General features: G+C 29.3%; 3 protein-coding genes across 7 annotated transcripts; 1 reads left to right on the top strand and 2 right to left on the bottom strand.

Moving 5' to 3' along the window:
* Positions 1–2,902: 2,902 nt before the first annotated feature.
* Positions 2,903–6,999, bottom strand: LOC132951065 (CDP-diacylglycerol--glycerol-3-phosphate 3-phosphatidyltransferase, mitochondrial). The gene is made up of 7 exons (XM_061022757.1): positions 6,474–6,999; positions 6,269–6,391; positions 6,068–6,208; positions 5,842–6,002; positions 5,497–5,732; positions 4,982–5,416; positions 2,903–4,869 (listed from the first exon to the last, which is right to left on the bottom strand). The coding sequence occupies exons 1-7, from the start codon at positions 6,561–6,563 to the stop codon at positions 4,679–4,681; spliced, it is 1,377 nt and encodes a 458-aa protein (XP_060878740.1). The 5' UTR covers positions 6,564–6,999; the 3' UTR covers positions 2,903–4,678.
* A 2,811-nt stretch (positions 7,000–9,810) lies between these two features.
* On the bottom strand, positions 9,811–26,607 carry LOC132950826 (alpha-N-acetylgalactosaminidase-like). Of its 3 annotated transcripts, none has more exons than XM_061022409.1 (10): positions 26,225–26,607; positions 19,150–19,300; positions 18,532–18,706; positions 17,304–17,478; positions 16,413–16,507; positions 15,455–15,616; positions 13,749–13,946; positions 11,992–12,156; positions 11,061–11,148; positions 9,811–10,321 (listed from the first exon to the last, which is right to left on the bottom strand). In XM_061022409.1, coding segments are annotated over exons 1-10 (1,293 nt in total). In that variant the 5' UTR covers positions 26,226–26,607; the 3' UTR covers positions 9,811–10,238. The 3 variants fall into 3 exon arrangements, with proteins under 3 accessions (XP_060878392.1, XP_060878389.1, XP_060878390.1); XM_061022406.1 differs by having other exon boundaries at positions 26,261–26,607; XM_061022407.1 differs by lacking the exon at positions 26,225–26,607 and adding an exon at positions 24,899–26,087.
* LOC132950828 (uncharacterized) lies at positions 20,881–24,870 on the top strand. Of its 3 annotated transcripts, none has more exons than XM_061022410.1 (6): positions 20,881–21,066; positions 21,877–22,479; positions 22,551–23,001; positions 23,072–23,260; positions 23,375–23,420; positions 24,406–24,869. In XM_061022410.1, the coding sequence occupies exons 2-6, from the start codon at positions 21,889–21,891 to the stop codon at positions 24,410–24,412; spliced, it is 1,284 nt and encodes a 427-aa protein (XP_060878393.1). In that variant the 5' UTR covers positions 20,881–21,066; positions 21,877–21,888; the 3' UTR covers positions 24,413–24,869. The 3 variants fall into 3 exon arrangements, with proteins under 3 accessions (XP_060878393.1, XP_060878395.1, XP_060878394.1); XM_061022412.1 differs by having other exon boundaries at positions 23,090–23,260; positions 24,406–24,865; XM_061022411.1 differs by lacking the exon at positions 20,881–21,066 and adding an exon at positions 21,151–21,250 and having other exon boundaries at positions 24,406–24,870.
* Positions 26,608–26,678: the final 71 nt, after the last annotated feature.

Genomic DNA, 26,678 nt, shown 5'->3' with positions numbered 1-26,678 from the left:
ACGAATTTCGACAATTGACGATTGCCATAAATATTATAAAATATATTGTTTATTATGATAAATCCATAGAACTTATATATTATAGTATTATCTAGTACTATCAGTATTATCAGTACCTATACGGTATATTTATAAATCATATGTTCTTTTACAGAAATCTTTGTCATCTGCAATGCACCTATTCTGGTTTTCTATTTCAATTATAGTTCGCATGCCAAATTTAACTATACAAACTGGTCCAGGCGCGGACTGGCTGGGATGCTGGGATGCTACAACATCCCTTGCCCTAAAATATATTTGCCTAATATTATTTATTATATATTTAAAGACTCTAGACACCTAATGAACAACAGATTGTTACCAACTTACTATTACTAGTAATCTATAATATTGTACAACTTTGATTGAAAGTTTTTTGTAACTTGGTACTTATTTACGTGTTTAACGTATATTCAATATTTTTTCAAAACAAAATAAAATATATTAATATTTTATAAATAATCTACATGTATTAAATTCGCCCCAACAATTTATGTTATTTGCCCTTTAAATTGTGTAGCATCCCGTGCCCTATTTTACCAGTCCGCGCCTGAATGTATGATTGTATGTTGATGTGTTAAAACAAATTAAAGCACTGTCGAAATGTTAGGGCAATAGCCAGTATGGCACTATAATTGTTCCAGGCTCGCCCAGAAATTGAAGGCGGCGTACGCCTATGGTATATATAGTATTCCTTATAAATACACTCACTGTTTCTCAAAAAACAAAAACAATATTGTGGACCAACCTTAAATGCATTCGTTTAGAAGTTTGGAAACAAAAAATAGTGTATATTTTGCGCATGTACAACAAAATAATTATAAATATACGAACTTGAATAAAAATTAAAAAACCTGTCCTACCTATATTTCCTAAATCCAAAATGATGGAAAATATGCTGGGGACTAGCCCCCTCATCCAAGCTTGTTTCCTGATAAAGTTAGTATATAAAAATGAGTCTGCAAATTTTTTAAGTAGGTTGCTAAAAGTTGCTGAAAGGTTGCGAATATTGCAATATGAAATCAAGTATAACAATTTTCTGATATGCTTAAAGAATGTGGTGCTCACTCTTATACTATAAATCATAATTGAAACATGATATTAACTTCAACAAATTTCAAATCAAAATATTATGTTATTATATATGTTACTTTATAAATTGCAACTTACAACACTATTATTATATGTTATATTTTTTGACTTGAGAATTAAAAATAGGTAATAAAATATACTAATAACAAATTAAAGGTTGATTCTATCAAACTTTTTTTGTTCTATAATATGAACAACATAAAATCTGTATTATTACATACATTTAGTTTATACTTTATACTAATAACAAATAAAAAAGTCTTAATCTAAATAAAAATTTGAAATAAGTAGGTAGTATATTTTGAAATTATCGGCTTTGTTTGATAACCAATTATAAAATTCTTGATCGAAACAGTTGGCCCGAAATTCCCAAATTCAAAAGCTAATGGTGGCTGCCATAGTGACTTTTAAATGTTTGTTATAATCATTACCTTTCGTTTAATACCCACTTTGAAGTTTCAGGTCTTTGAGAAACACTTGTACTTTACAGTGTCCTTATAAAGAATACTTTATTTACACAACCTTCAATTTCTGGTCGAGCCTGGAACAATTATAGTTCCATACTGCCCTAACACGTCGACAATGCTTTAATTTTTTTTAACACATCAACATACGCAATCATACATTTAAATTGTAAACGAATTGTGTTCTTGATATCGATAAAAATAAAAAACTAATTTGAATAAAAAATGACAACTGCAAAACTTCAAAAGTAAGCAGCCACTTTATAGCAACCACTTGAATGACTTGTGAATTATAAGTAGGGACTTGCAAATACTTGCAAATTAAAAGCTATTGTTCGGTACCATTTTCAAAGTTTAAGGACAACTTGGGTAAGCTAACTTCGTAACTTTGACACCTCTCACTAGCCGCCCGAATTACTTGCAAAATTCTAAAAATAGACTTGCAAATACTTGCTAATCATTAGCTTTCGTTCGATATCTATTTTGAAGTTCTGGGACAACTTGGGTGGGCCAACTTCCAAACTTAAAAGCTCACAGCGGCCGTACTAGCGGGGAACTTGCAAATTCTATAAACAGACTTGCAAATAATTTTCTTTCGTTTGGTGCTGATCTCAAAGTTCTAGGACACAGTGGGTGGGCCAACTTCACAAGTTCAAAAGTTTATAGTGCTCGTCTGATGGACTTGAGACTCATGGACTCCTGGAGTCCTGCTGGTTGCTACTCTAGAAAGTAGAAAGCGACCGCGTGTAGTTTTGTAAGGGAAATACGGGAAAACGGCCAACAGGAGCGAAAATCATTCTTACACAAACCAAATCGTTATATTTACGTCTCTACCACCAGTAGTCATTTTTTTACTCCATGGGTCAAATATAATTATTTATTTTATAGGTAGATACTCACAAACTTATTTCTAACTAGTAATCACAAATAAGTACTGTTTACATACCACATGCATCTATAAATGAATTCATCAATGTATATATGAGAAAATTTTCCAGATTAATTTGAATTACCTATATATTTTATCAGATTGTTAAGAAAATATATAACTACAAAATTACAAGACATTACTCTTATATTACCTACCTATATTATATTTTGATAACAAACAAGTGAATACGTATAGGTACATTACAATATTATTATTTATTAAGTAGTTTTTATTTGTAAATAGTTCTAAATACAATACAAAATTATTTCAATAAAAATATTGAGCAAACAAATTGGTGATAGATCTACCTATATTATGTTCGTTTTATAACAAAAAATAGTTATTTGGTTCAATTATCAATAATTTTACACAAATACACAATAATAAAAATATATTTACATATTTACAATATTTATTAATTATTAGATCATATAAATTATTTCATACAATTCAATTTTTAAAAATATAAACACTTAATGAATTAAAATAAGCGTAATAAATTAATGGCATTTTAGTTCAAAGATAACTACTGTACAACTGAACGAAGCAAGGAATGTGTTTTTATTTTTTTTCTATGGCTTAATTTCCAGCAATTAAAAGGATCTACAACTTACTTTAGATTAATGTAACCCTATCTATTAATTGAAAATTATGTCTATAGTTGGTATCTATTTTTAAAATAGTAGTTTTAGATTTTATCCCTAATGTTCACATTTTTACAATTTTTATATCAATAAAACACCCTCTATTCATTCAAATACATAAGTGGGTAAGGTAAGTAATAACTAAAACACATTAAAATTTAACACACACATATTAAAAGAAGAATAAATAATTATTTAGTATAAGAAAATTGATGTGTAAAAACTAAAAAAAAAAAATTTTACCTAAAGAAAAAATAATGAAATTGGTACACAAATAACAAATAAAAATAAAATAAATTACCAAATAGTTGAATTTATCACATGTGATAAAATGCGATCAACAGGCAAGAATAGTTTTATATTGTTTTACTATAGTAAAACATTTGCTAAACTAAAAATTAATATATTTTAAATAAATATTTATTTTTAGAACATAAATACATTAAAATAATATTAACTTTACAATATTATAATTTGTAACTTATTACAAAATTATAATAAATTATAAATAACAACATGAAATTGAAGATTAATACAAAATCATTGAATAAATAAATATATTTTATCATTAAATACAATTAATACATTATAGATTCTTCTCTACAAGGGAACTATTATCAACTCAATTTGTTTCAAAATAAATTATTTATTACTTTTAGTAAAAGGGATCTTTATATTTTATGTAGCACCTTAGATACAGGGTGCGGCAGTCAAATCCGATAATTTAAATAAAAATAAAAATTTTTTATTTATTTTTCGCCAAACAAATAAAAATTACACAAGTGGAATTCTATGTTATATATTTAAAAACTTCATTTTTTAAAGATTGTGTCAGGCAAAAGCCTTTCTTGGTTAGCCACACATTACTACTACATGTATCATTACTTTTGTAATACGCTTTTACCGCGAACCAATGCTCCATGATAACTAACTTCCGCGTATTTAAAAGCGATAAGAACATTACCGAAATCTCTACCACTTTAGCCACACCCACCAGTTCATTTTAAATCGTTGGGTTTGACTGCCGCACCCTGTATTTTATAAATATATCATAAATAGTACTTAAGATAGGTTATTTTTAAAAATTTCTCAATAGTGTTTGAGAAAAGTACAGAAGTAGCAAAATAATAATAAACAGTTATAAGCTAAGTACAGATTTCAGCTAAATAATTACTTTTTATAGATTAAAATATGAGCTTTGCCTAAAAGTACTTTTCTTCAGTAAAATTGTATATCTTAGCTGGTGTACAACCCAACTTTTAAGTTCTAACCAGAGTAATATACAGCAACAATTTTGTATTATCTCAAATAAAAGTTGTTTTTATTTTATGTTCAGTGTTGATCAAATATAAATTTATATTAACAATTCCTTTTTTGCTATCAACATACTTTCATAAGGAAATTGAAATATATAAACCCAAAGTGATAACAGTATTAGTATTTTGGACTATTTCAATAATTGAATTAAGAAAAAACAATTTTATACTTAATAAAATTACTCAAAATAATTAAAAATAATTTTTAAACATTCTTAAAACAAATCGTACCCAGAGAGGTGCTTTAAATTCACCTTCTGGTATATATAATGATGTTGATTTAAAAATATCACTTTTCTCAGTATGAAAGTTTTGCTGCAATTTTTTATTATTTGTTACTATTATCAATTGCGATTCTAAATCACAATTCAATGATCTGGCTCCTGAAAAAAATAATTCCAACATCAAATAAACTAAATTGTATGATGCAAAAAAGTGTTAAAATAAATTATATCTGTCCCAAATCTATACTTAAAGAAAAAAATAGGTAGATACCATAATTTGAAGAGCCAACAGCTGTGAGTACAGGCAATTCATAATTGTTTGGAGTGTACCACAAACCCTTGGAATGAAAAGTCCATCCAGTTCTTTGGTATTCAAAACAAGAAATACGTTCATGAAGTTTGAGTTTTTCAATTTCACCAAAAAAAGTATTTGTGAGATAACTGTATGCAGTAGGTATAAATCCAGCGGGTCCTTTAGCTTGTTGAAAAGAATTGGCCATTGGATGAGAAAACAATATTTTGAAGTTAGCCATTGATTTTTGGAACATAGTATTTGTGTAAATATCTGGTATATTGAAGTATCCGGTGGCCATGTGCATTGTAGATCCCGGTTCAGCATTACACATAAGAAGATTAGTTGTTTGACTGTCATGGTGTATGTCAAATGGAGGAAATTCAATTAAAGGATAAACTATTGTATCTGTATCTAAAATTATATGAGAATAGTAAGTTGTCATAGGTAGTGAAATATACACATTATATTTTAAAGAAAAATTTAAATTTTACCTTTTTCCGAAGTTGGATGTTTGATGTGTGTATTATAATATTGTATTAACTGTTTTCTAGCCTCTGAAGCATACGTTTGATAAGGACTTTTATATGGATGATGTTTCCAAGTAGGATCCAAAGTTAAAGTGTTTTTATTTGTCAGCTGAAATGACATACGGCCTAATAATTCAACTAATCCTATATAAAAATCTACTAATGGCTTGCAGTCTTCAATGAGAATATATCTGTCTTGTCTAAAATTGCAATTAATACAAATCACGGTTATTTTAATACTAATACAATGTCAATATGAAAACACAAATATTAAAAAACAAAAAATAAATTAATGGTACATTTATTTACCGGTTAGTAAAATAGTCTTGACTTAAATTTGCTCCGCAGATAATTATAGAGTCATCAAACATATATAGTTTCATGTGCTGTATTCCTATTAATTCATTATATCTTTCAGGTAACAGCCACCGGAGAAGACCTCTTAATTTTGGGGTATGGTACAAATACACCTTAATGACAAATAATTAATATATTAGATAATGTGTTTAATTTATATTTTACCATATTTACCTACACGACAATCAAATGATGGATTCAATATGGGCATCAACATGGTACGTGAACTTACTTTACCTCTTGACCCACGGTTAGCGTCTAACAAAACCCTCACGCTTAACTTTCGCCTATTATCCATAGCATCTTTTATGGTGTTTACCTGAAATCAAAGTCAGGGATAAGTCCCATCATAATAACAATCCATGCAGAATTTACTCACAAGTTCTTGTTCCAGATTTCCAATGCCCAGGTATAAAGAAGCTATTACAATGCGATGTTTTGCTGTTCGACATCTGTCTAAAAGTGTGCGATAAAACTCCGAAGGGCTTTTTAACGCTGTGATCTGAACAATCGTAATGTAAAAATAAGCAATATTAAGTGTACGTGTGCATTGTTACATCATTTGAGTTTAAATATACACTTACATTTTCTGCTTTGACCGAGTACGATGGCCCAAATTTTTGTAACCATTTGAATTCGGAAAGATAACAGTATTTGTCACCGTTGGTAGTCATTTTTATGTTTTATAATTCCAACTGATTGATGAAATTGATAGCCAAGTTTTTAATCACCACAATCGAAATTCGGCTTGAATAGTTAAGATAGGTGTTAAATAATCAAAATTAATGACAGGAAAAAACTTTAAATGAAACTACAAAATAAAAGTGAAAAAAAGTGAACAGACAGAATGATGGCCATCAGCCAGATGAATGACGTACCACGGAGCCACGGTCTCACGGACAAGCCGATTAGACTATATAAGTAGACTAGAAAAGTAGAAGAATAGTATTGTAGAGCATATTAGCAGTCGACTGACGACTGACGAGTGACGACTGACGACCATGAAATACGGATTACAATTTACAGGAGACGTAATTAAAATTTAAAGTGATAACAATGTTGATAACCGGCTTTTTATAAGATAACAGAAAATAGGTATAATTGAGAATCAAGATAGGTGGGTTAGACACCAAAATAAACATTTGTGTGTAGGTATTTTAAATATTTAACTCACAGTCCAGTCCACTGATATATTAAATAAATACTTTGATTTAACTATACACATCTATATTATTTGATCAAAACGAACTTTTGATTCATAAAATTAAGTAGGTATTGAAGTCAGGAATTTGTTAAACACGTTACTTCTTGGTATCGGGACTTAAAGAAGAAATTTAAGATGCCTACAATGCTAATAGGTAATGGTAATCAGGTAATCTAATATGTAGATAATAAGTATGTTTATAATATAAGTTCTTTTATATATATTTTTTTTTTTAATATTTATGAAAGATGCAGTAGCATTGTAGCAAAACGATATTTGGTACGAAAAACTTTCTTTGATCATCATAATAATATTTTATTGTGGGCCTTTACTTAGTAGTTTATTAAAAGCATTTAATTTCACAGGAGAGTTATGCAATCTGCACAGTGCACATATTACTTAATACATATTGTGTAATAACTAATAACTAATAAGTAAAATATGTGATAAAATATAAAATAAATTGCATAGACGTGAGTGGAGGAAGAGATTGGTTCAATCCACGTGATGAATATTTTAGTTATCTTTATTTTTCAGATGGAGAATTAATTATTTTTAACGCTCTCTAGGTAGGTAATATTATAAGGACGCCACCAGTGGCGGACTGGACGACCGGGATACCGGGAAATTTCCCGGTGGGCCGCTGCTCGTATGAAATATAATATATTTATTAATATTATTATTGTGAAATTATAAATTAAAATATTATCTAAATCTAATAAGTAACAAGTATCTAATATTAAACATAAAAACCCAGATGTTCTTTTAAAATATTATCTATATAGTAGGCAATGCATATAATTGCTTGATCGTGGCCTATCAATACTTATTGACATTACCATGTACTCAAGTAAGTACACAGTTAGAATGTTCCAATAATTTGTACCTATGTATTTTATTTTAAAGATCTAACCTGAATTTCTATTGAAATTTTTAATATAGGTAGCATGCGAAAGATCATTTTCTCTATATTAAAAATAATTAAAACTCGTCTGAGAAATCCAATGGGTGAAGAAAATTTGGACGCATTTATAATGATGGCATGGCAGTCGAAAAAAATGTTTTTATTTAGTATTGATAATGGTGATATTATTAATATGTTAAAAACTAAAAGTGATTTTTTAAATGATAAACTTTCTTATTAAAATCAAATTGATTGTAGTTTAAATTGCATACGTCATAACAACTACTTGAGATAATTTTATACTCAAACTAACAAATTTACAATAGTTATTTTATTTAGTCTTAAATCAATTAATTAAAATATTTATTAAAATTTAAAAGCTTAATTGTGTTTACAAAAAAATATATACACATTATAAAAAAGGCCGTTAGTATACTGAGGGCCTCTAAAGTTATGATTTTCCCGGACTGTTTTTTTTCTCCCAGTCCGCCACTGGACGCCACACTCGCATATTATGTTGCCTCCGTCTTACAAACTTACAACATGGGAAATATTTGAGTTCAGCCCTCCCAATTATGGGTAGTACTAGTAGTTTCTCTTTAACAATGGAGTGAATAGACCAACAATCAAACTTAAAGGTAAGATAATTTTATTGTCTTCATTTAGGTTTTTTACGATAGTTTAATTTTTAAACAATTATGTGATTTTAAAATTGTAATATTTTATAAATTCCTACTCATAACTCGATTGAAAAATTAAAATATCATGAAAAACCCACGAGATGAAACAGATAATATTCTTAAATTTAAATTTGATAATAGGTAAAGAAGATTTCTACTTACAAATGGAAGTGCTTAAAACAATTTTGCCATGTCGCTCGTTTGTATAAGACGGCAGTGGCGGATCCAGAGCTTAATTTGGGGGGGGGAGGGGCATGGTCGCATGGAGGGGGCAAAAGTACAAAAAGTACATATACATTTGCTACAAAATTGGCTGAACACAGTGTATTAGATATTTAGATGGAATTGTTTGAGAAGAAAGAGTAAGAACTAAAGAAAGGACTCAATGTACTAAAAAATCATTAAATATGCATTTCAAAATATGAACTAATGCATCAAACAGTTTAATATATGAGCTAAAAAAACTACAACTAAATGTACGTAATGAATTATTTGATAAAATTTGTGTTGCACTATAGACAATAGTCAATAGACCATATTATTGTAATCTAAATTTTAAACTACCCACTGTCCACTGACCATTAAAATAACAATTAGTCTCTATATCGTCTTTAATTAAATAATTGATAACCTTGATTTACCAAAAAATATTTTCTGAAATGCTTGATTTATTCAAACTGTAAAAATATGCACTAAAAAAATTGAGTATTTGATGGTGAATTGTATTTTAAATTTTGTACTATTAAGCATACGATAAAATTAACCAGAAAAATATGCAAATGCACGAAAGTCCTTGCTCTAGTTATCTATAACTGAATGGGTTTGACTGCAATAGAACTTTTGCGTGTTATTTATAAAATCTCTAAATCTATAGATATGTATCGTTTCATCGGAGACGTAAAAATTAAGCTTTCAATATTTAAACTTGGTATAGTAACATAATCTATTTAACTTAAACGTTCCTTAGAATTATTTCGTAAACTCTACTATTACATTACTTCTGTTAAATCAGACCAATTCCTTAAAATGTTTACAAAAAAACAACGACAAATAGCTTAAGCAATCAGTGAAAATAGGTTTGTAAACAATAGGTACACTTAATTAAATAAAAAAAAATTATCATTGATTATAAATACTAGTATTTTATTTAATCAATGCTATTAAAAACAAAATTAGGCAAGTATTTAAAATTATTAGATAAATTTTATTATAAGACATTAGTATACATATTTATAATTTATAGAATGTCTATTGCCCAATTACAGACCACTGCCTACAAGCTACGATAAATAAATCAGATCAGCTGACTGCCATGAGTTGAAAATTGCAATTTATAGTGAATTTAATTTTTGTAGCCACACAGCTGAAATATAATAAGCTGAAATATCATGTAAAATTATTATAAATATTAAATATATTAAATTACACGTTTAATAGTTGATCCTGACCATATTTGTAAACTATTTCTAAAAGTTTGAAAGTACAACAATATATTATGAACAACTTATAATATTATTATCTATCGTGATAATAGGTGATAGCCATAGGTACGATACTGAATTCATGTAAATTCTACCGCGTGGTTGAGTGCAGTTACATTTCCTTCCTTCGACTTGTTAACGTCGAATCGCAGGAACACAACTCCTAGATTAAAATATATAGGTAATTTATAATATTATAAATATTTTAATAAGCCGGCTGCTCCTATATTATGTTAATTCTTTAAAAACGAAAATTTATATAAAAGCTTAGGTACATTGTTTTAACAATATAAACACTCATTTTCTCAAACAGTGTTAGGTAACATTGTTTAAAATATGTCTAATCGTTACAAAGTTATTGAACATTACAGAACATTTTGAAAATTAATGTTATATTTTTTCTTAATTTTATTAGTATAATTTTTTTTTATTCATTTATTTATATTCCGAAGCGGCCGAAACAGAATATTTTATAGAGAACTTCGATTTATGAATATTGCATTTTGAACGAGTTTTTACAGTTATGATAAATAGTTGATAATTAATAAACATAATATAAGTGGAAATAGAAGTGGTTATAACTACTTACTCGTTCGAAATTCAATTTTTATAAATCAAAATTATTAATTAAACCGGCTTTGCGATATTAATTTAAAAATGTGCGTTTCCGTCGAGTGTTACTGCTGGGTAGCTACTCCTCTCACGTCGTCAAAGCCAATTGTATTCCATCCCATATGCTCATTGTAAATTATTACAGATTGTATATATTCAAAATTCAAATAAATGTTAAAAAAAAAATTTACGTTGTCTTATAAACAATGAAAACACAAGTAATTAAAATATAACAAATAGTCTAAATATAGTTATTTTAAAAAATGTTTGTATCATAGGATATCATTTACCTGACGGATTAACTCGAACACGAACTACAGATTTTAGCAAGACATATTGATTATTGATATTGTTTGCGTATTTCCCACCGTATAAATTCTGTAACATATAATAATAATATAATATAATTATTACTATAAATACGTAAAAAAGTTCTGCTAATCACACGTGGCTTTAATGAAGTGTAAGTGTGTTCGGTATTGCGAAACGGTAGTCTGGTACGTGGGAGAAAATAAATAGTTTTACAGCAGGCTTAGATTTTATTTTATGATGGTGGGCGTCGAAAGTAAATAATCGATACTCAAATAAAAAAAAAAAAACGATTTCAATAGAATCTTAAAGCCGGGCATACGCGACACTATATCGTTCAAAGAATTACAATCTGATAGAGTGTCCTACCTGCAACTCACTTTTGAAACAACCAAATCCCAACGACAACTCAAACTGAATATTTAGGTTTAATTTAGACAAGCTTTTAACTTGGGATCCACACCTAAATATTAAAAACTAAAAGAAAGGTTCTTAATTCTAGCCTTCATATATTACGCCCTATTCTCAAGTCTAAACTTTCGATCAACAACAACAAATTAATATATAAATCAATACTAAAACCCATCTGGGAATATGGTATCCAAATATGAGGATGTGTCAAGATTTCCAAAATATTTACTATGCAGATCTTCCAGTTAATCTATCTTCACCAAATAACATCTGCGCCATCTGTCCGTCTCAAACCTCTCATTAAATAAAGACCTGAGAAACAGTGTCTATCGCAGCTAAATACTACTTTAAAAAAATCCACACCAAATCAATTAAGTATCAACCATTTTTGAGGTATTTATTGTATTTAAGGTACAACAGGACAAGGTGTTTTCGTGTCTAATAATAATATTGCGTTCTGTTCACAAGTTAAAAAACAGTGGTTATAAAAAAAATATTTACCTTTATTGTGTAACCGTTTGGATTTAATAGCCCCAAGTGTTCCACTGTAATTTTGTACGCGTGAGGAGCACCATCCGCGCGACGACTAACGAACGCTACCGCACAAGAACAAAATCCGCTGTAAACAGGTCTTACCGGTCTGCTCCAAATGTCAATATCCTCATCCTGAATCGAATCATACGAGAAAAGGGTTAGAAATACTATAGATCGAAAATCGGAAATAAATTATTTAAATTTTATTTTTATAAAAATTTAAAATATTCACACAATATATTATGTACATTATACGTATTAGTGTATTACGTATTTACGTACGGTACATAATATTATGTTTCTGTTAAAAATTCCGACAGTATACAATGTAAAATGTAAAAAAATACTGTTAAAAAAAATAAGCGATGTAATAGTGATGCCGGTGGGCAGCAGTGATTATGGGTAATCGGTGTCTATTTGTTTAATTTATTGCATTATATTGCCTTTAAGTTGCAATTGAATGGTCAATAATCAAATTCATACATAGGATTTCCTAACTTTGGTTATCGATTTATCCCTAATTAAACTTTAGATATATTAGTATCTTATTACCTTTTGGTTATTCATCACCACATTTTACATTGTGGGGATATTTAGGATATGTGTAACTTGTAAAAATTGTTTTTGTGAACGAACACGTAAACTAATAACTATAAATATTGCCTAAATATTTATTTTTAAATTTTAATGTTAGAAAAGGACGAGGTTACTGAAAGATATGAACATTTATCAGTATTTATTCAAATTTGTTTGGTTCACATTTTATGTTTAAAAATTAAAATATATTTAAATACCCAAGAGAAAACACTGATAATAATATATTCTTACCTTTTGGTTTGATAGTTAGATACTAGGTTAACTCACTGTATAATTCTAACTTCTCAAAACTGCCAGTATTGCTAAACGCAAAAATTTACTTTGTTTTAGGTACTTTTTAAAAATGGTGATTACACACTTTAACAATGGTAACGATTATCAATGACAAAACTGGAGATACTATAAAGCCCCATATTTTTAGTACCTAGGTATCTAATTCTTATGATCGTGGCACATGATCACGCAGATGATCACTCATCTTCACCCCCACACCATTCAATATAGTCACATGTAAATATGTAATAATTGTTTTGTACTTTACATAATAATATTATGACTGTGTCTACTATGATTTATGAAATGTATATACCAGAGTCCAGAGGTGATCAATTGGCGGCCCACGGACAAATCTTATCCGACCCACAGACAAAAAAAAAAATAAAAACCGATAGTATTATACGTTCTAGTGTTAATTTACCATTAATGTTCATTGGTTTTTACCGATGTCAGCAATTTTGATGGCCCACGAACAATTTCCAGATTCTTAATGTGGATTTTCAAAAATATTAATTGGTGACCCCCTATTAGTATAGATAGTATAGTATAATTATTACAATACATTTATACCGCGTAACTAGCGAAAATATTAAAAATATATCATTTACTCCATTATTTATCACTTAGGGATAAGGCAAGTATCCACCCACTCACCCATGAACACAAATATAAATTTAGGCAGTTAAATATGTCAAGCACACAACTTTATTACAATAATATAAAATAATACTAATATTACGTACCTACCTTCTCGTCGGGTATAAATAGTACTTTAATATAATATGCACCTGCTATATATACTATAAGTAATTTCATATAAGTATGGTTTGATAGACGTTAGAAGCGCTCACCCTGAATATTCTAGTGCCTTGCACGCCAATAGTGTCTTGACTGATCTTGATGATTTCTTTGTTCTGCAAGATTTCTTTGAACTCCGGACGTACGGCAGATAACTTGGTGGACATGAGCAAGGGCGCGGCCAACACGGCCCAAATGGCCATTTGCGATTTACTTTGATCGAACGACAGGCCGAAGTTTCCGATCAAGAGCTGCGAAAAGTTGTTTCGTATTTAGGTGGTTGCAGAGGAGCGCGGGCGTGGCTCCTAGGTGGCAACATTTTAAGTGTGGAATTTTTTAAAAAATGTTTATTGCTAAATGTTAAATGTATGGTATTGCGGTATGTAATTATAATCGTAAAGCCGTATTGTGCGCTATGGAAGTCAAACACAGACACGTACATGCATGTACGCCACAATGGATTCGGAATTTATATGATTGATAGTAATAATAAGTCGATTATTTGTAACAAATACGTTCAAAACAATATTGAAATTTTTATCATAGAATAATAAATAATTTGTTATTAATTTTTGTGTTTAATGAATGTTAAAAATGGGCAGTCTAAATTATTACAATAAAACAATAACATGCACTGCGTTATAAAGTCAGAAAATCACTCGTTTTCACAATCGACTATTATCCTAACAATTGAGAATCTCGAATAAAATATTACTAAAAATCTCATATTTTCTAATGAATTTATGTTTTAAGTACTTTTATTAACTTTTTAGTTTTTAATGGAATTGTCTAGTGTCTAGTGATGAACTTCTTGATATAATAATGAAAATGTATTCCACAATCAAAGATAATAAATGATAAATGTGAAAATGTATACCCACATAAGTTGAAATTTCCTCAAGGGGATGTCCTCACACTATTTGTTTTCTCTTGCTTTGACTCACTTACCTACAACATAGCAAATTTTCATTCAGCAGAACCAACCTAGAGATGTCTGCTTTCATATTTATTAGAGTGAATTAATCTGTCATCAAACATAAAGTTAAGAATATTATCTATGTTTGTATAATTATTGTATGTTAGGATTTTACGACAGGTATTTCAATAAAATTATTATGCAAGTTACGAGTATGTATATAATTACAGTTTAAAAAAGAACATATCTCACTTTCATAATAAAATATAATGTACAGTGTTTGTACTACGCACATATAGATAATGTTCTTTAACTTTAAGTTTTATAATAGATAAACTCACTCAAACACTAAACTACATAGTTATTTCTTGGTATACTCTTCTAAAAATGTATAAGATTCGATGTCGGATTTTATCTCATCTGTCTGAGTAGTCAATGATAACCATTTATATACAAAAAGAAGAATTATTTCCATTGTGAATCTCTAAATTCTTGTTTGAGAACCTCTTTAAAATGCAAATTTTTGAAAATCCTTTTTAGTGGGTCACTGGCTCACTGCATCATAAAATGAAACTATACTGACCAAGTTTCATATTTAGAGGTTAAAACGGTTCCAGCTCGACGATGATGAATCAGTCAGCCAGGACGTTATTTTACACCTATAATATACAGATTGGGCGCCAAATTTCTAAATGTGTGAAAAGCCGATAACGTTCGTGGATCGTTGCAGAATAAAATAATGTTGAATATAACATTTACTCAGATACGCCAACTTATTACAAAAACTTACTTTGCTGTGGATAATGATAATGATAAAAAATATGTATAAATACAACGGCATACCGTGTCTGGATCATTCCAATGTCCGGGTCCCGCGTACTGAGCCCAGAACTCTTGTTTCGTGGCAAAATAATCGGCGATGTCCATAACGGAGCTCCACGAGTCGTCAATGTCTCCGTAATTGCGCCACAGGTTACAGTGTTCAGCTATTGAAGCGTAATCGATCTGTATTTCGAGATGGTTTGTTATAAATAAGATTATTGGTGTTCACTGTCAGATTTTTTTTATAAGCATTTGCAGTTCAAATTTTCACTGCAGAATTAGTCGAAATCAAAAAAATTTGCAAATTATTTTTTAGTTCAAAATGTATAAAGTGTTTGATTTGTAGGCTTAGACATTTAATACAAGGTTTACTCATAAGTAGTTCATACTGGAAGCAAAAAATCTACTAAATATATATATACTTGATTTTTTCTATAAACATTTGAAGTTCAAATTTGGACGAATAATAACGATTTTAGTTATTTAAGTAAAATTCAAAAATATTTTTCGTTTGGATTTGAAACTTTTACATAATATAGGTATTATTAATTATTATATCTTATATACATAATGCCATTTTCAAAACATTTAGATTAATTTTATGCTATTGCCTATTGTAATAGTTTACATATTATTACTACCAAATGGTAAAATAAATTACTTTAATACTAAAATAAATAGCACTATATATTTACATGACAGGATCAGTACCGTCTCCGCTTAGAAATTAATTAGAACTGTTTTTCGTATGTAATGATTAATTATTTAATTCAAATTTGACACATACATTACAATTAACAGTGACCTACAACTACTCAATGCTGAGGTATTTATTGGTACATTCTACTTCTACATTCCTATTGTACAGCAAAGAGGTAACCGACTTAGCCATTTGTTTTATCATATATTAAACGACAGTTTACGACACGATAATTCTGTTAAATGCATGTTATTTATGTTATTATTTTTCAAAAATTACCCTCATGCCTTTGAATTCTTGGTACGCTGGCCAGCTGCACGAGTAAACCATGGGCCTCCCAGTGTTGTTCAGGTGTTTTCCGAATTCAACGTAACCTGTGGCGTAGAAAATGTACATACTATATCATGTTATGACAATTAATTATACGTCATGTGACATGTATTATTTAGATACCTGTATGTCACTATGTCAGTAATGCCGCTAACTAAGCCTTTAATAACTCGTACGATTAGACGATAAATGTTAAAACTGTGGGTTGTATAAGATCTCGTTTATTAGTTATTTTAAAACAAATATGTACTGAGGATAAGACGACGTTCTAGTCCATCTTAAAAGTTACTTTTTGTAAATTGCTCATAACTTGCTTCAAAATTAAAATACTAAGAATTAAGAAAAGCTTATGTGGGGACCGGATAATTTTCTTAGATTTAAATTTGATATTAGGTTAATAATAATTCATTCTAATATTTAAAATAAAAGACTAAGATATCATTCTTCTGAACTTAAAATCTACTTTTTATGCGTTATTAAGAAGAATGCTCGTACGACTGCGATCCAGGAGCGAATGCAGGAAAAAATTAGTGGCGAAGGCGGGGGGGGGGGGGGGGGGGTGATCCCCCAACTCCCATACACTATACGTTCGCCACTGCTACGTCCTATTAATACTATATTTAGTAAGTAGGTTAAATACCCTCAATAATGAACTTTAAGGTTTATGGTTAGTCATTATATTATTTAAGACTATACCTATGATGGGTTAGGACGTTACATCATATTTATATGATTTATATAGGCGTTTATTTTTGGTGGGTCGTGGGTAAATTGTTTGTTTCTTTTTTGTTCTTAGTTACGTATCGGAATTCAAACAACATCATATAGGCCATAGGGTACCTTTGTCCATGTCCCTGACGTCCGAAAAGCATCCATCAAGTTTTACGTAATCGACTTTCCACTCCGCGAATCGCTTTGCATCCTTCGCCTCGTTGCCCAACACACCAGGAAAACCAGCGCACGTTTTCGAGCCCAAGTCTTGGTACAAACCGAACTTCAGTCCTTTCGAGTGTATCTGCAGTGATACATTACTATATTATAACATAAAAATTAAATACGTCTCACGCGTCGAATAGCCTGTCAACGTTTTGTATATTATATGCCTTGGTAGTTATATTTGTTTGACATTACATATTATAACAGATAACATTACTGTATTAAAGACAAATCAAACTCATTTATAACAAATATGCTAGTATATAGGTATATATTTTACATAATATTAGAAACAGTACTGGATTATTGTTTTTAAATTTAATTTAAAAATATCCAGCGCAACGGTAGTGGCGCGAAGCAAAGTAAAGATAAAAAGAGAGTTTAGCCACTAACGTAATTACTATATTAACAGGAGCCAGAGAGTTAACAAGAGTCTCTATTGTCAGGTTGTACCATTGAAAAATCATGCTAACTTATGCTAATATATCTAGAGGGCAAACGGCTAAACATAACAGGTCATATATATTATAAGGTATCAATCAATCAGAAATATCGTGCAGATGGGAACCGGTGAACTCACTAGCAAATTGGTTGGATGGCTTAAAAGTTAAAACCAAAAATGTTCAAGTACTTTTAAGTCCGATTTTTCGTATGAGACAAAAATATTATATAATATAATATTGTCCTCCCGATCCACTCATCCATTCCACTACTCTTATTGCTGAGGCAAAATTCACTCTCAATCACGCTATCAAATTATTATTATTCAAATTTAAAACCACGTATTTTTTGTCGCGTACTCAACTGTGAATACCATAATAAATTTATGCCAGTGTTTTAAAAAAAAGTTATTACTTAATAATATTCTATCTTAGAACACGTTATTATACTCATTTCTAGTTACGTAACAATGACTTTCAAATAAAAAGGTATTAACAAAAAATAAGTGATATCCCAAGAAAAACACACCGCTAAACTCCATGTAAAAAACGCTTAGAATAAAAAAAACTGCTATAAAAATTATAAGAGCGGTGAAGTTTGACGGAGTGTTTTTGTTGGGATTTATAAATATTTTAACAAATAAATCGAATAACAGTGTTCATATATTACACCGTCTTGCAACATTACTTACGTAGTTTGACAGAGCTTTGATGCCGCTTGGGAATCTTTTCTTGTCGGCTTCTAACATACCGTCTGCTGATCGATTCGTGGCCAACCAACAGTCGTCCACAATTACGTATTCGTAACCTAAGTCTGCGTAGCCTTCGCTGACCAGCAAATCCGCCGCTCTCATAAACAGCTTCTCGCTAAAAAAAAAATAGTTCTAAACTTCTAAATATATATTTTTCCATCATGCATAATATTGTGAAGAGTTTATTTCATTTTATGATTAAAAATATAAAATCTATGAAATAATACACCACTGACATGCATTATTTTAAAAACTATTAAGGTAATTTAAGATGTTTTTTTAATTAATTATAAGTCATAAAACATTTTTTACTATTGTAATAATTATTCATTATTATTTATTACCAAGCAGAATATTTTTTGGAGTATTTAGATGTAAATAATATTTTGGAAGAGTAGTTTATGAGTTATGACTTATAAGTTATACCTAAGTATTTTAAAGTATTAATGAGCTGAGTGAAAATGTTGGTCCACTATACTTCGCTCTTCTGAACTTTAAATACTAATAATTAATAAATTACTTTGATTTTGATGGATCGAAATACTTTTATCGACTTACCTGATACATTCATCGGGATACTTTTCACAGTCAATGATACACCTGTATCTCGCCCACGCGAGCCATCCCATCGGTGGTGTTAAAGCCAATCCGTTGTCGAGTCCACGAACACCATGAAAAGTGGAAATTAACGCGACCGCGGCAAAAATCACTATTAAATTTACAATCATCTTCAAGCTAATAAAATATCTCTTTTTATATTTAATAAATAAATCTTTTTTAACTTTGAAAAAAATAAAAATAATTATCTCAAAACTTAAAAGATACAATAGATATAATAATTGAACAATTGTTGTTACATATTATAGTTTAATATTTGTATAAGAACGTAAAAATATGTTTACGAATGTTTTAAATTACTTATACTGCATATACCTACCTACAGGTACTTCTATTTTTTTTATTCATTTACGTAGTTTAATTAAAACAACTGATAAGCACTCCTCATTAGAATATCTTAAAAATTAAAACAAAATTGTAATGATTATTTGTACGGGGAATAACACGATATAAGTCAATGGAGGTCACTGCACTCTGTAGTGGCCGTTGAAACCAAACATTGAGATATGGGAAATGTATAAACTTATAAGGACTATCCAGTATCCACCCCAGGTCAGACAAATTAGCATTGGATTTACATACAAATTATAATACATAATACTTTAAATAATATACAGACTCAGGCCTAGTCTTCAGACTTCAGAGTATATAAATATATAATATTCAAGTTCCCAGTTTTAAGCATACGCCCCTCAACAGTGCATGAAATAGGATATTACCGAGTAAAATAACGATTTCTAATCAAACTATTTTCTTATTTTGTTGTTATTCAAAGACGAATAACCGTGGAGCGTGGATATACTTAAAATATTCACCGATTGTTTATGTTAGCATTTTAAATATTTTGAATCTTTTTGAGCTATTATAGATATTTTCAATTTCAAAATTGTCCATATTCTGAGTGGAGCGATTGGATTTATTGATTTTAGTTCAAATGATCCACGATGTCACGATTCAATTTTTCAATACGTAGTTTTACTCTAGAACCAATATTGAGCGATTTATACTCAGACTACGTACACGCGTTTTGTCTATATTGTACGTGTATAAGTATAGTATCTACTATAGACTATAATAATTAATAGTTCTCTTTTATAGGTATATTTGACAACGCCACTCTTAAATCTCTTTTTTTATTTTTAGACTACGAGTGAAGCGAAGGATCAGATCTATTGGTTTTACAATGAATTTAATTTAATTTTTAATTTTTTTGTCTATTGACACTTTTTCTGGTAGTAAACTTCGTCCAAAAGTTACGTTTAGCCCCTAGAGATCGGATATTTATAAATTGTCCCTTTGAAAATGTTTAGGTACAGCATTTAAAACATAAAGCATAATATATCCACAGTGACGGTGCAATCTCAGTTTTAAAACATTTCATAAAATATGTATTATATAATATTATATTTTGTGTAAGTATAAAAAATAAATCAACAAAATATTATTTCACATTATTTTGCCCTCAATTTCTAACGCCGGCAATGCGTTTGTCGTTATGATCTACAGTAGTTGGTAACGAGTAAACTACTGTTGAAGGATCCAAATTGGATAATCACGTAACTAGTTGCCCCTTCATGTGGTCCGCGTGAGCAACACAACTGACGTGTATTTTTTTGATAACATTATTATCAATTCTTATCATAAAATCCACGATTATAGTTAGTGGTCGAAAACTCGAAACCTTTGAAGTTAGAACAAAACGGTTTTTCTGTATAGTACTATAGTTGAATAGTTCCTCTTCCTCGGTGGTCTCTTGCAGTTAGCGGCTATGCTCGAAATTCGAAACCATTTTATTAATATATCAGATGCCTAGCTTTGCATCTCCGAACACGCTTGGGTCATCGAAATTGCAATCGAGTATGTACGCCAACAAAAAAACTGTCACTTCCCGTCATAGGTCTAAATATTGTCGTAACAATACCTAACCATTGATTAAGTAAACTTAATTGCTTAAATGTTTACTTAATCAATGGCCTAACATTATTTAATGCAAATACCTTAAGAGGACGTTACACCGACATTTGTTTTCTCCGTCTTACAAGTGCGTAACATAGTAAATTTTGCGTTTAGCTCCATTACTTTAAAAATTAAAGGTAAGATTATTATCTAGGCAATGTCATAAGCTTTTTATTTTATTTTAATTTTGAAGCGAGTTATGAGTATTTTAAATTGTTATTTGTACATCTTGAAATAGGTACTCATAGCTTGCTTTAAAATTAAAATATAACGAAAACAGAAATCTTATGACATTGCATAGATAATAATCTTACCTTTATATTTTGTAAGGGGTCAATTCACTAATTTTTTAACTAACGTAGCTAAATGTGATCTGCTGAGCGTAAAATTTGTTATGTTACACAATTGTAAGCAGAGACAACAAAATATGTCGGTGTAACGTACTTTTAATGTGATTTGCTACTGATAGTGATAATTACATTTCCTAATTCACAAATAATTATTGAAATAATTTTATTATCATATCAAATAGGTAGATTAATTTATTATAATATTATACTAGGTACTTGTTGTTATTATACACTTTTATTTGCTACTACGGTAGATAACCATAGTATTACGACTTATACAAATTTTGTAAAGTTCAAACAAAAATCCAATCAAAAGATACCAGCATTGGTACTCAAGAGCAGTTATTTTTCTGATTTTCAGATAACTAAAAAAATGTCAGAATTTGAGTACAGCAGTTCAAGTAACAAAGAGAGCAGTGAAGACGAAGAATTGGTTTTCCCAATTACATTAAAACAGAAGAAATATGCCCACAACGCTATCAAAGTTTCGAGGGAACTGCGTACCTACTACTCAAATTTATTTATCGATTCTTATAACTTAATTGACTTGTTTATCAAAAAAAAAATATTATTGTACAGTTCGTTTTTAGAACTTTTTAATTCTTCGAAGTTCCATGAAATTTATGCTAAGCTCAATAGGGAAAATAAGCACACTTATTTAGCCCCACATCATTACATCACAACCGCCCAGGACTCTCTTGCAGTGGCAACCAAGTTTTTGAGATCTAAATCGAGAGAAGCACGAATAGGTGCTGTTTACTTATTGTACACAATTGAAGTGACTCAGCCATTTTATCAGTATCTGGTTGATATAAAAATGGAACGCAAAGACTACTTCAATACTAAAGAATTGGTCCACAGTTGTTTTAATGAAGGTCTACGGGACCCATCATTCTGTTTTTACCGACTGGATTTCAGAAGAAAAATAATAGTTACAGCTACAGTTATCAACCCTTGTTTAGAAGTGAGTCTTCTGACGACTGCATCTGTTGGTTCAACGAAACATTAATTGATTTAAGTAATATATTCTTGCAGGCCAACTATCCAAGAGCGGAGGTCCGCAAGTTTATGGGCCGTGTTGCTGATAAATGTTTTAAAGTTGAATACGAAGAGCGCAAATACTTTGATCCATCCAATAGACTACAACTTATGGAGTATCAGATGCGTGATGAATTAGCATACATTAACAAATTGAGTAATTTGTCTTTGGGTCGAGACGTTGCTTCAGAACATAAGCCAGAACTTTCTAGAGCAATAGTAGAGATAAGCGCTGCTAAAAATGTTATTACAGTCGATCAAAAAAATAACGACATTGAATGTCCGAAAAAAAACCGGTATAAAAATACTAATATCAGAGCGTTCCCAGGTAGAAATGAAGAGATTCTAGAGGATATGGTTGAATTTTCAGAACCACCAATCCTTGACAAACATGTCAATAACTGTCATCCGAAAAAGAAACTAAAACTATCCAGGAGGAAGATATTAAGTAATATTATTTTTAAAAATTTTTTTGTTAAATAATGATACATAATATATATATAATTTATAACAAACAGTAATATTTTTAAACACAGAAAACCATGCCAAAAAAGAAGAACCACAGGAGACTATGTCAACATTACCGAGATTGAGCACTATCCTAGACTCGGATTCTTCCTGCCCCAGTATCAATAGTGACGATGATTATTATGGAAACACATATGGAGAAATGATTTGGCGTATTATGGAAGGACAAGAAACCAGTGGTGAGTAACATAACAACTTACATTTTTCTTTTGTAATTTATTATGATAAGAATCAAAATATATGACATAAAAGTACAATTTTTACTGATTTATTTTTATTTTTGTGTTGTTTAGAAGTTATTGATCACCCAACTATTGACCAAGAGGAAGACATCAAAATGTGAATAATTATTTATTTTAAACTATGATTTAAGTGTATATTGAAACTATTTATTAATTAAGCATTATGTTTAAGGGTAAACAACATACATGTAGGTAAACATGGTTATTGATAAATTAAAATAAAACTATAATATGTTATTTGAGCATTATATAATATTTAATAATTTATCATCTATTATTCTTCAGTTCCATTTAAAAGTTAGGTCAACTGTCATGAGTACTACAGGTTAATCATATTTCTTCTTTTTTATTTTTACTTTTTATAAATTTCCTGGATAAAATACTTTTATATGCTAAATATTTATTATTTGAAGATGATCATTATACTATTATATTAACACTCATGAGGATTGTCATTTGTTTCAAAATGACATTGATAGGTTGAAGGTTCTACTAATGGTGTAATGCTAATATACTTGAAATTAATATTAATAAATGTCATTTAAAATAATTTACTCAACAAAAAAATCTTATTATAACAAATTTTACAACTAATAATATTTCTTAAAATATTGTATCATCTATTATTGATTTAATAGTAATATTATAATATAATAACATCTTGTTTAATGACCATGAATATGTTTTATAAAAAAGGTAGGAAAATGGAATTTCTAAAGCAAAATTGTTGGACATTTTGAGGTCAGGGATATACCTAGAAGGCTAGTAAAATATAGAACTCAAAGAAAAGAAGATTATAAAAGAGCTTTTAAGTTTTAATGATACATCATTTACCCCACCACCATCACCAAGATAAATAGAAAAATTAAGATACACAAGACAAGATAAAAATGGATATAATAATAATAAAATAAATTAGATAATTTAAATAAAAATAATTAATAGATAAAATTATTATAAATAAAGTGAAAAAAAATATATATATGGTATTAACATGTAATAATATTATATTAGGTTAGAATATAAAAGTAATAATGATGTATTAATCAAGTCAGATATATATTACATGATTATGTTTTCAGAAATTAATCGGCAAGAAGAAACGTCAAGTATAAGCATAATAGCTGGTATATATGAATAAAAGTAAATTTAAAGAAAAAAAACATGGCCATTGAAAATACGCTAGTGCCCGTAATAATATATCCGCTTATTCTGTAAGCCATCAATTTTTTAACAAATTTAAAAAATGTACTTCTTACTAGTGCACCTATACAACCACTCAAAAGAGAAATGGCATGCGTGGGATGTTTTAGGCACCACATAATAGAAACAAACTAGAGGTTGTTATGTTGTAAATGTCGTTACCACTGTCGTAAAGGGTATTAAACTTAGTTATGGTACCAGTAACGGCATTTTTACACTCAGTAATTGATGATCCATATCCCAATCTACCGGTTTATCTAGTCGTAGGGGCAGTGCTGCACGAGTTAATAAAGAGATGTGTGCTAACGATTAACCAGCTCGATTAAAAAAAATATATAAAACAAACGATATAATAAATTATTAGATACGTACTATATTAAATAATGTAATTTCATATTTTAGTTATCATGTCCGTTTCTTCGTAGTGGATTTTGAATTCAATATGAGCAATTAATCAGAGATATTATTGGTGTCGAGGGCCATTTCTAACAGTTCGGAAAAATATAAACCAGTAAAACTGGAGGGGTTTCCTCTCGTACTTACGCATGATGATAAGTTGAGAAGGATCAGGCGCTGTGACTTGGATAAAGTAGTGCAAGTAATCAGAAGAATATTTCATCACAAACGAGACTTGATGGAACCTTTGTTGGGAAAATTGTACATTTGTAGTTAGTACAACAGTATAAACCATCAACCTTGTGTACGATATACCTTCAGAAATACTTGCACACCATAAATAGAGATCTAATAATAGTATTTTGGAACGGATCAATGGGCATAACAATATTATTAAGCGTTTAAGGTTAAGGGGAATATTGGCATATTTAAATATAACAGCATATGGTGATAGGAACAATAACAAATTTAATTTAAAATTGGTTAATCTAGAAAATATGGAAATAACATATTCAGGTCATATAGGGAAAATTAGAAAAAGTAGTAGGATGTTAAATTTATTAGAAGCTCGTGGACTAGTGTGTGATACAGATGAGCTGAAGTAGAAAATAGAACAAAATGTATTTTTTATTATATTGTATCAAAAATAAAATCAATAAAATTATATCAATTATGTAAAAATACAGAAAAGATAAAAAAAAATATAATAATAATATTAATAATAGTATGCGATGGAAGATACAGAATTAATACAGATTATGTTTATTTTAGATTCAAGAATTAATAAAAACTATTAACTTAAGGGAGATGACATGAAGTCAGTATGCATAAATTGGCATATTTTAAAAGTTAACAAAAGGTTATATGAACCTTTTGAGTTTAAGTAATTAAATAAAAGAACTAAGATTATCGAGTTATTCATTTCGGGAACACATTCGGGACCCTAGTTACATACTCGATTATCCTAAATAAATAAAAATAATGTATATTTAACAAAATATGTACGCAATGATTTTAATTGAATTATTCACATAGACATATTATAATATATTAAATATTAATAACTATTATTTACTAATAGTAGAATAAATTACTTTACTAGCATTATAAATAATATTATATACCTAGTAATATAGACTGACTCTCAGAGTTGTTGTTTGTATGCAATGATTTATTAAAAAATATAAATCTTACCGTCTAGGTCTAGGTAACAACATAATAGTCATAATATAGCCACATAGGTAGAGATAATAATTACAATATAAACATAAATAATTAACATCATAAATAGTAAATACATACTTTATATAACATTGCATAATAATATATTTATATTACTTGATAATATCTGCATTTTGTAAATGTTACTGTAGGTACTCATAATTTTCAAGACATTATCAGTTATAAATAATAAATAATAATAAAACAAAAAAAAATTGTATTACCTATTAAAAATAATAATTAACACCTGATAAGTATATAAACGAAAAAGTTTTTTATTTAAATTTTCAATGTCGTTTTCAAAATTTACGAATAGTAGGTCAAAATATCGATGTAATAGAAGGTAATGGCCCAGGAAAAGTGTATAAGGATTAAGGAGGAATCCTACACCGTGTTTAAAGAATCCCGAAACACTATTTTTAGATTTACTGTAGTCACTATAACTTTGAGCATTGAGCACCACCTCTGTGCTCTGTGTCCCACTTATCAACCTTCTCTGGGCCGAAAGGCCACCTGTACGATTGCGTCATACATG

The sequence above is a fragment of the Metopolophium dirhodum genome, chromosome 8 (genome assembly GCF_019925205.1).
Source record: "Metopolophium dirhodum isolate CAU chromosome 8, ASM1992520v1, whole genome shotgun sequence".
Taxonomy (NCBI): domain Eukaryota; kingdom Metazoa; phylum Arthropoda; class Insecta; order Hemiptera; family Aphididae; genus Metopolophium; species Metopolophium dirhodum.
This window is presented reverse-complemented; position numbering and strand designations above follow the sequence as displayed.

What these genes read in the sequence shown, in the direction of transcription:
- LOC132950828 (XM_061022411.1), top strand. Translation starts at nt 21,889, where the DNA reads ATGTCAGAATTTGAGTACAGCAGTTCAAGTAACAAAGAGAGCAGTGAA. An exon ending in TTATCAACCCTTGTTTAGAA is followed by an intron (nt 22,480 to 22,550) that starts GTGAGTCTTCTG and finishes ATATTCTTGCAG; the next exon opens with GCCAACTATCCAAGAGCGGA. An exon ending in GGAAGGACAAGAAACCAGTG is followed by an intron (nt 23,261 to 23,374) that starts GTGAGTAACATA and finishes TGTGTTGTTTAG; the next exon opens with AAGTTATTGATCACCCAACT.
- LOC132951065 (XM_061022757.1), bottom strand. Translation starts at nt 6,563, where the DNA reads ATGACTACCAACGGTGACAAATACTGTTATCTTTCCGAATTCAAATGG. An exon ending in ATCCATCATTTGATTGTCGT is followed by an intron (nt 6,003 to 6,067) that starts GTAGGTAAATAT and finishes TTTGTCATTAAG; the next exon opens with GTGTATTTGTACCATACCCC. An exon ending in ACATCCAACTTCGGAAAAAG is followed by an intron (nt 5,417 to 5,496) that starts GTAAAATTTAAA and finishes ATATAATTTTAG; the next exon opens with ATACAGATACAATAGTTTAT.
- LOC132950826 (XM_061022406.1), bottom strand. Translation starts at nt 26,303, where the DNA reads ATGAGTACCTACAGTAACATTTACAAAATGCAGATATTATCAA. An exon ending in TATCCCGATGAATGTATCAG is followed by an intron (nt 18,707 to 19,149) that starts GTAAGTCGATAA and finishes TTTTTTTTTTAG; the next exon opens with CGAGAAGCTGTTTATGAGAG. An exon ending in CGTCAGGGACATGGACAAAG is followed by an intron (nt 16,508 to 17,303) that starts GTACCCTATGGC and finishes TCTACGCCACAG; the next exon opens with GTTACGTTGAATTCGGAAAA.